At 39.4% G+C, this 13,144-nt stretch overlaps 1 protein-coding gene across 3 annotated transcripts in view; it reads right to left on the minus strand.

Moving 5' to 3' along the window:
* MORC1 (MORC family CW-type zinc finger 1) overlaps window positions 1-13,144 on the minus strand; it is a 150,849-nt gene that overhangs the window by 55,667 nt on the left and 82,038 nt on the right. For all 3 annotated transcript variants that reach the window (XM_043448908.1, XM_043448907.1, XM_043448906.1), the window contains exons 15-17: window positions 11,673-11,801; window positions 8,888-8,993; window positions 3,693-3,831 (exon numbers count right to left, since the gene is read on the minus strand). In XM_043448908.1, coding sequence (XP_043304843.1) covers window positions 3,693-3,831; window positions 8,888-8,993; window positions 11,673-11,801 — 374 coding nt within the window. The remainder of the gene's footprint in view (window positions 1-3,692; window positions 3,832-8,887; window positions 8,994-11,672; window positions 11,802-13,144) is intronic.

Raw genomic sequence — 13,144 nt, forward strand, 5'->3', positions numbered from 1 at the left:
ACTCTCCTTCTGATGTTGTAATTGTTATACCTGTAATGTGAGGATTAAATACGATACCACCTGTGAAATGATAGTAGCTTTGAACCAACGTGTTTAATTTTCTCCTAGAGGACAAGATCTAACCACTGAGGTACCTCTTCTACCAGCAGTTTTCTGACCCACTGTGAATTCTCTCTCACTAGGGCATCCTGCAGTGGGGCACCTAGAATCTGGACTTTGTCGCTCTGCATACCAGCAGTATGTATAACGGGTGGAGAAGACACCGCGGCTGCTGATTTCTGATACTAGGACCATCATACCACCCTTCCTACCGTTGTTCCATCCTCCCTGGCTGTCAGTGACACAAAACCAAGAACCACAGAATCTAAGATCCTGAAAGGCTTCTGATTTACCAAGTCAACTCCTAGTTTTCCAGATCAGGAGGCCTTCTGCCATTGAAATGGAAAGGCAAGAGAGTAAGAGATGAGGCATGCAGATTTGGGCCACTTTTATGTCTGCTCCCCAGATTTAATCAATGAGTACATGAACCTTGGTGTTCAGAAGCGGAAGAGAGAACAGGAGGCGGGCAAGCCATAATTTCATGGCATGTAACTCATTATTTCCTGATATTGAGAGAATGGGCACTGCTGACAGATACGGTGGAATGATGGTAATACACTAGCCATTAGTTGATCTTCCAGTGGAGTCTATCCCACACCTGAATCGTGTGTGCGGAACCTGAATGGCACCAAGGCCCTGTTTTTCTGATTTTTCCACCCTTCCTATGTCATGGTCTAACAGCACTTCTTCTAAAAAGCAGTCAGGAACACAGTAAATTCTCACTGAATATCGGATGGTTTTGAGTCTTTTTTTCTGGCATCAGGCAGCTATCACCAAATTAGCCTTTGAATACTTTCATAACTAATTTTTGTGAAAGGGGAACTGAGCTCACCTTTCAGAGGTCCTCTATTCAGTAATTACCGTATCTTATAATGACTTACACAGTTTTTAAAAGACAAGTATGTCACAGAAATGCTGAGTTTATTTTTAAAAATACGTAAGCTTAGCACGTAACTTAAAAGACGGGTTCCATGAAGGAAAAAGCCCGTGCTCATCTCCAAGTCTATGTTCATAATGTTCTTCTCACCTAGAATGCCCTGTTCTTTCCCTTCATTTACCCTAAATAGACTTTAAGATACAAGCTATTGTTTTACAGAGGTTGTTAATCTTTAAGTAGCTGTCAGACTTGGTCCTCGAAGGGACTGAATTTATCCAAGGTCATGTTTTACTTCATGATTCAACAACTATCTGCTGAAAACCACTACATGCCAGGCAGTGTTTCTGGTAACAGAGACAGTGAACAAAACCAAAACTATCCTTGCAATCATGGGGCTTACACTCTGGTATTAGAGTTACTCTAGTCCCGCATGCCAAGCACAGGGCAGATCCAAGGGCAAGGAGGTGTTTAATGACCACCTCAAAATTATGCCAGCAACAGAGGGATGGAAAAGAAGATGTGGTACATGCATACAATGGAATATTACTCAGCCATAAAAAATAAAGAAATAATGCCATTGCCAGCAACATGGATGGGCCTAGAGATTGTCATACTGACTGAAGTAAGCCAGACAGAAAAGGGCAAATATATATGATTTTGCTTATGCGTGGAATCTAAAAAAAAAAGGTGTAAATGTTATTGACAAACCAGAAGGAGAGCCATGGATATAGCAAATAAACTTACGGTTACTAGAGGATACGGGGCAGGGAGGATAAACTGGACGACTGGGACTGACGCATACACACTACTACACATAAAAGAGACAACCAACGAGAATCTACGGAATAGCCCAGGAACCTCTGCTCACCACTCTGTGACGTCCTATGTGGAAACAGATCTCACAGAGAGCGGACACGTGGGTACACTCGATCGATTCACTTTGCTGTGCAGTAGAAACTAACACAATATTCCAGTTCAACTAGACTCCGATGAAAAAAAATTAACTGCTGCTCATGGTTAGGTGGACCCTAACCAAGCTTCTCCTTGATTACCACAAAAACCGGGTCAGTTAAGGACCCCGAACCCTGGAAGCGTGTTAAAGACGTGAGGACTGTTTTCACAAAAGCAGGCGAGGGGAAGATGGTGAGGAGTCTTCACATCCTTTGAAGTGTTTGGAGTAGGCTTCTATTTAGGTACTGATAAACTTTTTTGTTTATATCTGAAACAGACTGAATCTATAAACCTGGCTAAATTTTTTATGAAAAACACCAACTACCAAGAGGAATAAGTAGAATGGATGGCTCAAGTCTGTTATTCCATCAGCCTCCATCAAAATCTCTACCTTGATGATGAATAAAACATCCAATCCTAAAAAGAAAAAGGTAATTAAGACTTCATGACTGACACTCACTATCCAAGGGTCAGTGCTGACCTCTATAGGAAAAAATATCCAGAGACTGCAATAAAGATAAAACCAGTTCAAGATGTGCTGAATGCCCTCACAAAAATACAAGGGGTGGTAAGCAAAATAAGAAGTAAAATGAATAAAGATATTTAACATTGAAAAGATTTTTCACATAATTGCTTATTAAAGTAACAACTGGTGATGATATCTTTATGTCTGACCTGTTATAAAACCCAAAAGCAGACACTCTTAAGATATGTAAAAAGTTGAGCAACTTGAGGACTGAAGACTGAATATGTTTCCAAATGACTTTCACTCTCCTCCCTAAAGAAACTCTGAGACTTCAGGCTAAAAGGGGACAGTCAGTGTTTGTTGTCTGTGACCCCAGGTGGAGGCTGACCTGCATGTCAGATCCCCAGCAAAACGAGAGAGGTAAGAAGATGAAGCTGGGGTAGAAAAGAAAGTTTATTTTCCATGAACCCAGGAATACAGGTAGTAATACTGAGTGTCTTAACTCCCAATTCAGGAAGGGAATTTTCTACTCAAATGAGCATTTTATTTCCTGACATCCACACAGGAGTCAACACATTTGGACATATGCTGCTGATCTCCTCAATTTCTATTTGAGGAGCTTGATAGGCAACACAGTTAAAAAAAGCTGAACTTGGGTGCTAAATCTATACAAAGGGATGCAATTACGTTATTAGTTAAGAGATTAAAACTGTAATTCTGCATGTCACTTTTTCTTTCATTTGCAATTGTCATGGTTATCTACATTTATGGATACTGTTTTATTTATTGAATTTTCTTAACAATTAAATAAGACTTTACGTTTCTGTATTAACAGGCTAATATTTTTTAAAAGAATAACTTTTTACCTCAAAACATCTACCCTCAGGGAAGAAGCCTAGTGAGATAAAAAGAGCATAATCTTTGTAGTCATATACATCTGGGTTGCAAACCTGACTCTGTGACCTTTGACATACTGGCTGACGTCTACAAGGCTGGACACACACCCTAGAATGGAAATATATTCCCCTATTTCTCACAGACTGTTGTGGAGATGGACTTAGATTATCACATATAAAAATACAGTATTATTTGAAGAAGTCCTTTCCCTTTCTGGGTCCCTGGAGTACCTGTGATCACCTCTAAACAGTCCTTAGATCCAAAATGAGAATGAGGTGACAAAGAAAGAAGAAAAAAGAGGCCACACATTTACTTGGGTAAACCACTTTAGTCAATCCGTACTCACGAAATCAACAGCTCAAGAGTCTGGGTAGCTTTTGGAAAGGATTACTGACAGCTCACCTGTTGACGCGGTTCCGCCAGTCGATTCTGACACCTCTGGACTGACTCCTGAAGCCGCTTGTCTCTCTCATTTTTGGATTGTGATTTTGTGCTCGTAGAGCCCAGGGGTATGGAAGGTAGATGCTCTGTCCGATGACAACTTTTCACAATCAAGTACAAGGGAGAACATCAGGAAGAAATATAAAACTATTTACTAACTGCAAAAGGCTATTTACTTCGACAAGGAATTGTCTCTGGCTTACACCCAAAACTCAAATACAGCATTGCTCACATACAGCATTATATTGAGAATTTAGGTAATACATTAAATCTTCACTTTTCTTGGAAAAGAACTTAATGGAAGATGTGGAGGGTATATAGATTTATGAGAAAGGGAGACTATTCATTATTTACTAACGTTTCATTTATCCTGAGTTATCACCAAATGAGAACTTTTGCAAAAATGTTTTTTAGATAACTGAAGCTTAATTCATTACTACCATGCATTATTCTTTTCCAAAAAAAATCTGGGACAGAAATCTGTGGTGGTGGTTTAGTCGCTGAGTCGTGTCCAACTCTTTGCAACCCCCATGGATTGTAGCCCTCCAGGCTCCTCTGTCCATGGAATTCTCCAGTCAAGAGTAGTGGAGTGGGTGGCCATTTCCTTCTCCAATGTGTCTCTGTAAAATATACCAAGTAATTCTGCTTCGGAAGCACACAGATCCCTCGTTGAGGACTGAGACTCGCCGTGAAGACCAGTGACTACTGTGATGGGAGGCGGCACCCGAGATCACCTCAGGGGCTTCGGGGCCACAGGGCGGGGCCCCGTCGAGCAGCCCCGCACCCCATCTTCCTCTCCCTGCTACTGGAGGCGCACCAGCTGCTTGGGGACTCTCAGCTTCCTGGCCGTACTGATGGGCTGTCTCCAGTCACCAGTGGGCTAATACATGTATTACATAATCAAGCTGAATTGTCCATAACTTGCAATAAACAGGCTGTGCCTGAGGGCTTCTGTCTTTATGGTTACAAAGAATACTAATGATTTTTGAGACATATGCTTGGGAAGGTTTGAGGCCTTTTTTCCACCCTACTTCTGGTTTCATGGCTATGTTCTGGGGAGCTGAGGCTAGCCAAACTGCTGAAAAACTGAGATACCATCTTATTTCACTTTGGTACGGAGGCCTGGCGGGGACAAGAAGTTCCATTCCCATTGGACATGGCCTCAATCCAGGGCATGGCTGAGGACATGCAATGTGGGAAGGGGTACAAAATGCTGAAGTTGACTCTTAAAGCCTTACACAAGAGTTTTTCTACCACTGGTAGGTACCAAAAAGAGGGGGAAGTGCGTCTCATAGAATACACGGGTGCTAAGCTAGGAAAGGCAGGAGGAGGTTGAGAATAGAGAGAAGGGCTTCTTCAACCTGAAACAGTGCAGGGAAAGCTAAGCATCTCACTCCCATTACACTTCTCTACTTCCCAGGGTTCAGCACATATTTCTCTTGCCCCCACCAACAGAGAAGAGTGAGGACTACAATCAAATTCAAGTACTGCTGTGAAACAACACTTAATTCCACCCACATATGGTATTTGTTTTTACTGTTATTTTCAAAGAAAGGTGGTAGATAAATCAGGGGGACACCTACCTACACACACACATATATATATAACCACATGCAGTGTTCATCTGAAGACATCTGTGGGATAGTACCCACACAGGTTTCTATTTCATTTGAGAAAAGAACCTTGTGGTAACATTAAGCTTTTATTTAGAGAAGAAAAACCTCAATTAATTAAAATGCAATCTGTTTGATTGTCCTCTAAGATTTTTATAAACAAATTAAATCTTAATATGCAATATAACCCATATTTTAAATATTTTTAAATATCCTTTCCAAAACTTAAGACTTTTGGGTCTAGTCAAATGATAGGTATCATTTTTACCCTGCTGGTGATCCCTGTTCTAATATACACAAATACACAGAATGAATGTAATGGAAGCACACTGATATTTATTTCTTGGGTACTGTGATCAAAATGAATAGCTTCCCTCTGTGCTTAAGGTGGAAAACAAACAAAAAAAAAGGTGACTTGGGAAAGAATGACTCCCTTTTAAGCTGCCTGAGTCACCAACACAGAACACTATCATTTGTAAAATGGTATGTTTTACCACCGTAACATATTTGCCTGGAATGAGGCTTCCTGAGCTAAAGATCCCTACAGAGTGTGGGGGGTAGTAAGGCAGGAAGAGCGCACGTTTTGAATCATAGTGCTTGGAGTCCAGTTTCAGGCTTAGGGAGGAATCGTGGACAGATCACTGAGCCTCCCTTAGCTTCACCGCTTTCTCCTCTGAGAAATGGAGAAAGCTCACAAGCTTATTGTACTGAAAAGACATAACATGTAACTGCAATGTAAGAGGGAGCCATTATGAGGTTTCCTGTCCCAGTTCTGGTTACACAGACATTGTTCATTCAAACGCTGTTCATTGGCTTTAACCCTGCTGACAATTGGCAATTAACTGCTGACAATAAACTGCATTTTCCGTAAATACAAATGATGCCACTTTTCACCCCGTATTGCTGTCCTTTCACTCATCCAGTATTGCCTAAAAAATAACTATACTTCCCTTCTCGTCACTTTAACACACATTTTATCCAAGTCCAACAGTGCATATATATATCAGAGTTTTGCTATTTCATGGCAGAGTCTCAAAGTATGCATGGTCCATTTAAATACACTGAATCAGACGACTGAATGAGGTCATCAGATCAACTTCTCTTCCCATGGGAATCTTCATCTGCATTGCTGTTGATAATCTCCCTTAACGGAAGTATCAACTTTCAAGTAACTGCCCTTACAATCAAGAGTTTTTCTCCATAGCTCCCATTTCTGAATCTCTTGCTATCACTTTAAGCATTGTTTTTTTCCTCATCTTTTCAGTGGAAATGAAATGCAGATGGTCAAAATTATGTCAGCATATTTAAAGAATCAAGGACTTAAGAAATTATAAATATAAGACTTTTTGCATTTCAGGCTTTTAAGGGCCATCCGTTTTCTGTGAACATGGCAAATTTATCTTGCCTGTCATCAGAAATGGCAGTGTTTTGATATATAGAAGAGATAGAATTAGTATGGCTTTGAAACTAATTTTATAACACTCAGTGATGGCATCACCACTTTTCAAGGAGAAGGGACAAGCATGTCAATTCAAGGATAATGGTTAGCTGGAGAAAAGGGAATCTATAAGAGGCCAGATCCCAGTTCTGTGGATCTGAGATGGCCTAAGGCTGGAGTGAGACATAGACATATGGCTAAAATATAATGAAAAAAAAGTGAAAGTGGTAGTTGCTCAGTCGTGTCCTACTCTTTGCAATCCCGTGGACTGTAGCCCGCCAGGCTCCTCTTTCCGTGGAATTCTCCAGGCAAGAATACTGGAGTGGGCTGCCATTCCCTTCTCCAGGGGATCTTCCCGACCCAGGTCTCTTGCATTGCAAGCAGATTCTCTGCCATCTGAGGCACCAGAGGAATCTAAGTTCTCATGACTTATTACTAAGGGGCTCCCAGTGACCAGGGACTTAAGACTGTCCTTAACAGGGGGTTCAGCTGGACCTAGAAAAGATGCAGAGGGTACTATTACTGCACGCTATTTTAAGTGATGGGAAGATGAGTTTAAGAGAGGCTTTGTCATTTGTCCAAGGCTTCACAGGCTAAAGGAGCCAGGAGTCAAACCTAGGCAGTCTGGCCCCAGAGTCTGAACTTTAAACACTATCCTACACTGCATGAAAGTTTTGAGCTCACAGAAAGTGATCGATATTATCACCTTTTTTTTTTTTGGACAGTTGGGGGGTGGGACCAATTTTATTTACATTTCCAAGCACAAGTCTTTCCACAGAGAAATTTAAAAAACAAGATGAAAACAACAAAAAAACTTGTTTTAAACAACACATGGGTGAAAATAATGACAGTAACAATGACAACACTATATCCATCAGACTATTCTTAATACTGAAACTGAACCACTACTGTGTTCCTATTTGGGAGACAGTCAAGTTACAGGTTAGGACTAGAATCAGGTTGGCAGTCAGAAGATCAAGGCCAGCAGCTTCATAAACAGTCTTCTCAGCTCCTGTTTGGGCTTCAATTTCCACTTCTCTTAAATGAAGAAGTGAGTCTAGATCGGTGTTTTATAATCGTGCTCCCTGGAGCTCTAGGCTTTTTACAGAGAGCAGGAGACAGAATTGAGAAGTAGATACCTCTGGCCCCAAGATTCTCAGCCTCCAATTCAATCAGGACAGTTCTGTTTTTATCTGTTTTATATACCTGAGGTCAGAGACAAATTTTATTTGGGGATTAAAGAAAAAAAATGTTCTGCTGCAAACCAAGAAAGGGAGACTGAAAAACCCCTTGGGCCATGTGAAATCTAAGAGCCCTATCACCTATGACATTTTTCATTAATCTCTAAATATGATTAACTTGAAGACTCCAGGTTGAAGAGGTTTTAGAAGCAGTTTCTAAATGTTTTCTTCCTTCTTATTTTTTTTTTTCCAATTGCTCTTTTTTTCAGGGCTGGATAAAAATAAACAAGAATTATTACCCTAATGTCTGTATTAGCAATATTGATCCACTCATCCAGGTCAAAGAACTTAGAATAAACTCTATGGAAAAGTGATGCTTCACTTAAGGGTGTCTCTGTTAAAGGGGCGCATTAACTCTTTAGCCCACAAGGAAAAGAAGTCAGTCAAAAAGGGTTTGCAATAACGTTGACATCCATCAATATTTAATTGACCTTTTTCCTGTTTTAGTCTGAAGTTCTTCCTCCAAAAGCACAAAGCAATGAAATCAATATATGACTTTAACAGAAAAAGCACATGGTCTAACACTTAAGCATCCAGATAAGACTCCTGCACTATAAGACTGTGCATCGCGTGGAAATGAACGGGAAGGCAGAACTTGAACACCGAGGTAAGGTCTTCCGCCAGTGGGAGTGCAGGGCTGAACACCCAACATTAACAAAAACTTATACCCATGTGTCTTTTAACTTGATGGAAAAGAGCACTAATGGAATATCGTTCTGGAGGTGGCAATAGGCTAGAAAGAGTTAGAACGGATGACAGCTACTAAGCTAAAGTTTATCTATGGCTGATATTTTTCAGCTTCATACACATAAATTATAGGAATTAAAAATGGAAAAAGAATTTTAGAAAACTATCAAAAACTACCTGTTTTCCGAGCGGTTAGGGTTATTAGCACAAATCCAGATGTCAAAGAATTCTTTTTCCTGATAATCAGTAGAAGGAGGCAAGACTCTCCATTTAAGGCAAAGATCTAAAATCATCAAAACAAAAGCCACATACAAGAAAGACCACAATCAAAAGTGAATCTACCATAGTAAGATGTCAGGCTGTATATACCAAAAGTATGAAGCTATCTTTCAGTCCAAAAACAATTGAATTCTTGACCATATACCATTATATTTGATGGCACAAATAGTCCAGGATTCTGAGCTACCTAGGACATCGTCGATAAATTATTATTGTTGCTGCGGTTATTATTATTACTGCCATCATTGCTTAAGTTCTTTCCAGTTGGTTTCTACTGATTCCAGCCAAAAGAATATGAAGTAATAGGTCCCTCTTCACCTTTTCTTAAACTACAAGAAGGCATCCAGACTGACACTTCCCTTTTTTCTGACCCACCATTTATCTGCCAAGACTACCGTCCATCTCCACCCACATGACTAAAGTAAGAAGGAAAATCAAACCCTACCATTTACACGGTTCCTTGTTCTGATTTCGTATAGCTCCTACCCTGCTCTCCAGCCTACAGTTCGTGCTTCTCTGTCTCTTTCCCTCTTTCAGCCCCTCCCCGTTTTCACGCACTCCACGCTCTTCCAGCTCCTCCGCCCTCGAATCCTGAATCCCCTGCACACCCTTTGCTAGCGGCTCTTGGGTAAAGACTTCTTTCTCTCTGTTCATCTAAAATGGAGGCAGTCTGCACAGTGGTTAAGAATACAAATAGTTTCACTACCTACCAAAAGCGGTTCCTGAGGCTTATAAGATATAATCATAACAATTAAAAAGACAACATTAGTGGCCATTTGTAATGGTTAATTTTACGTGTCAATTTGTCAGGGCCATTGGGTACCTGGATATTTGGTCAAACATTATTCTGACTGTCTGTGCTTTGGATTAGATTAATATTTGAGTTGGTAGAATGAATACAGCAGATTATCTTTCCTAATATGGTGGGCCTCAACAAATCAGTTAAAGGCTTGAACAGGGGAAAAAAGTTGATCCTCTTGCAAATAAGAGACAGTTCTTTCTGTCTTGAACCGAGACATCAGTTTTTCCTATCTCCAAACTAGAACTAAACATCAGTTCTTCTTGGGTATCAAATCTGTCAATATTTAGATTGGAACTATATTATCAGGCCTCCTGGTTCTCAGGCCTTAAAGCTCTGGAATTAAACCAATGGCTCTCCCAGGTCTTTAGCTTGCTGACTAAGATCTTGGGACTTGTCAGCCTCCTCAATCATCTGAGCCAATTCCCTATGATTAATATCTATCTATCCATCCATCCATCCATAAATCTATCTATCCTCTTGGTTCTCTTTCTCTGGAGAACCATAATATACTATCCTAAGCACTGAATAAAATCTACATGTGTTAATTAATTGTATTTTCACAAAACTTCATAATGTAACTACAAATACAAACTTCATTTTATAAAAAAGAAAATCGAAGCTCAGAGAAGTTAAGAAATTTGCCCAATTTCACATAGCTTTCAGGTACTAGAGATTGGATTCTGGCAATAAGTTGCACATATCAAATACACACATTTTTAACCAGTAATATTATCATCCGATAGGTTGCTGCATATAGTCATCAATTTTCTCAATTATACCTTCTAAGTGCCTGTCGTATGTGTTCCTCTTAAATCTCACTGCCATACCTTTATTCAGACCTGTGTAATTCCTCACCTGGATCCTGGATTGTGCCAGAAGTCTTGTCCGCAGAGGTATGACCCTAACCTTTGCTTTAGGCCTTCTCCAAATCACCTTGCACTGAGCTGCCAGAGCAACCTTTCTACAAGTGACATCTAATCAGCCAGGTCCCCTTTGGACCACCCAGGCTCAAGGTTGGGGAGGTGCTCCCTTGTTGTTCGGCTGCTAACTCATGTCCGACTCTTTGAGACCCCATGAATAGCAGCTTGCCAGGCTCCCTTGTCCATCACTATTTCCCAAAGCTTGCTCAAATTCATGTCCAAGGGGTTCCCTTGGCCCTGTGTAAGGAGCTACAGTGTGATTTTTTTTTGTTTGTTTGCTTGACTACTTCCCCCACTGGATGACAGATTCCCTGCAGACAGCAGAGACCCATAATAAATGCTCAATGCTTCAGTGATATTTCTCTACTTTTGAAAAACTTCCAATGCCTCTTCATTGCTTATTAAAGTTAAAACTCCTTATCCTGGCATTCAAGGCCATTGAACATGTTTACACAACCTAATAATTTTATCTTTTATTATTTACTCATTATTGATTCACTCAGTAGTCAACTGCTAAGTATCTACTATTATTTAACACAGTGTTAAGTATTAAAAATAGGAAAATGACTGTTTCTATTATTCATCACAATAATATTAGTTGACGGGCACACTATATATTAACACGTATTTCCAACTATACCTCTGCTTTCAAAAACTGACTTTAAAGACCATGGCAAAGGCTACCTTGTCATGAAGCCTTGCTTCAATTTTCTCTCTTCCCTTTCTTTGAAACCTCAAAGAATTGTGGGTCTCTTTGACATCATTTACATTATTTTCACCTCTATTACAATTATTTTCATGCTCATCTTAACCTTTCTCCTAGACCTTAATCTCTTGGAAAGCAAGAACCCTGTCTTATTTCATCTTTGTCTTTCTTCTTATTTTTTTTTTTTAACACAGTGACTTGCAATATTAGGGTCTTACTAAAAGTTTGCTAACTTGAGTGGAATTTAACACTCACCACACTGAATCATGCATGGGATGGCCATGGCTTGTCTTCTTTGATACTGAATAGAATCTGAAGATTTTTCCATGTCCTTATTACCTTGGTATCCAAATTCATTCCAAAATAATGTTAGATTTCTGTTACCTAGAAAAAAAGAATGAAAAAAAAAAGCAGGAAGGAAATAATGAAAGAAAATAAAACCAATAAGATCAAGATGATAAGTAAAGGGAAATTTAGATATAAACACATGTACATATAATATGATTTCAAATATGTAAAAACTAACAACATATAGAAACAAGTGATTAAGATGTTTAACATTGGTTTTCTTTGAGTATGGATGAAATTGGTTTTCCACTTTACACTTTCTTGCATTTTTCCAAACTATATACAGTAGATATGCATTATATTTATAATAAAACTAACCACAATTATAGTTATAAAATATGTCTGTACTTTTATTGTTATAATAAAATACACTGACATTTAACATTTCTTTCTTAAATACTCCTAGGAGGGATTGGACTGATTACAAAGCCACCCTTAAGACTAATGGTACAAATGTTTATCATCTTGCTTCACAGCCAGTTTCTGTTTTATCTCTGGCTCCCTTTTCTCTCAGGCTCTGCTGTTTATGCCCCACCCGTGCCCCAGATTCTAAACTGCTTCCTTGTTTAGAAACAGCACTTGTCACGGAGATCTCTCAGGCATCCTCCCTAAGAGGCTGTGTTCTTATCCACGGATCCAGCAACAGAACTGTTAGGAATCTTCCCTACAAAACATACAGCGCAATGGCCACATATATGAGAGCGCTGTATGAACAGAAACAAAACAAAAAGCCCCGGAGACAAAGTGAACGCCTGGAATTGTTGTTTGGCCACTAAGTTGTGCCCGACTCTCTTATGCAGCCCGCCAGGCCCCTCTGTCCATGGGACTTCCCAGGCAAGAATACTGGAGTGGTTGCCATTTCCTTCTCCGGGGGATCTTTCTGAGCAGGGATCAAACTCATGGCTCCTGCATTGGCAGGCAGGTGGATTCTTAGGGAACTGATAAATCCCATTTTCAAACAAGGGGACACTAGGCAACCTTTAAAATAGAAAGTTAGAGCTAAATATACTATTGTGTCAAGACCTCCAAGACAGAGTTTTAATAAAATTTTTTAAAAAGATGTAAAACAGAAAATCTAGTATAATCAACTTTTGTAATGTAAAAAAAGAGTATACATATAAATTTTGATAGCCATGCTTTTCTTTTCCTAAAAGGATACAAAAGAAAGTTTTAACGGTGGATACTTCTGGAAAAAGGATAGAGAGAGGAAGGCAGGGAAAGGTACTTTTAATTTTCATTTTTTACTTTCTGAACACTTGAGTATTTTTGCATGTGTATTTATTACTTTAAAAATACTTTTTTGACTTTTAAAAATTTATTTATTTTTTCCATTTATTTTTATTAGTTGGAGGCTAATTACTTTACAAAAAAAAATACTT

The sequence above is a fragment of the Cervus canadensis genome, chromosome 27, assembly GCF_019320065.1.
Source record: "Cervus canadensis isolate Bull #8, Minnesota chromosome 27, ASM1932006v1, whole genome shotgun sequence".
Classification (NCBI taxonomy): Eukaryota; Metazoa; Chordata; class Mammalia; order Artiodactyla; family Cervidae; genus Cervus; species Cervus canadensis.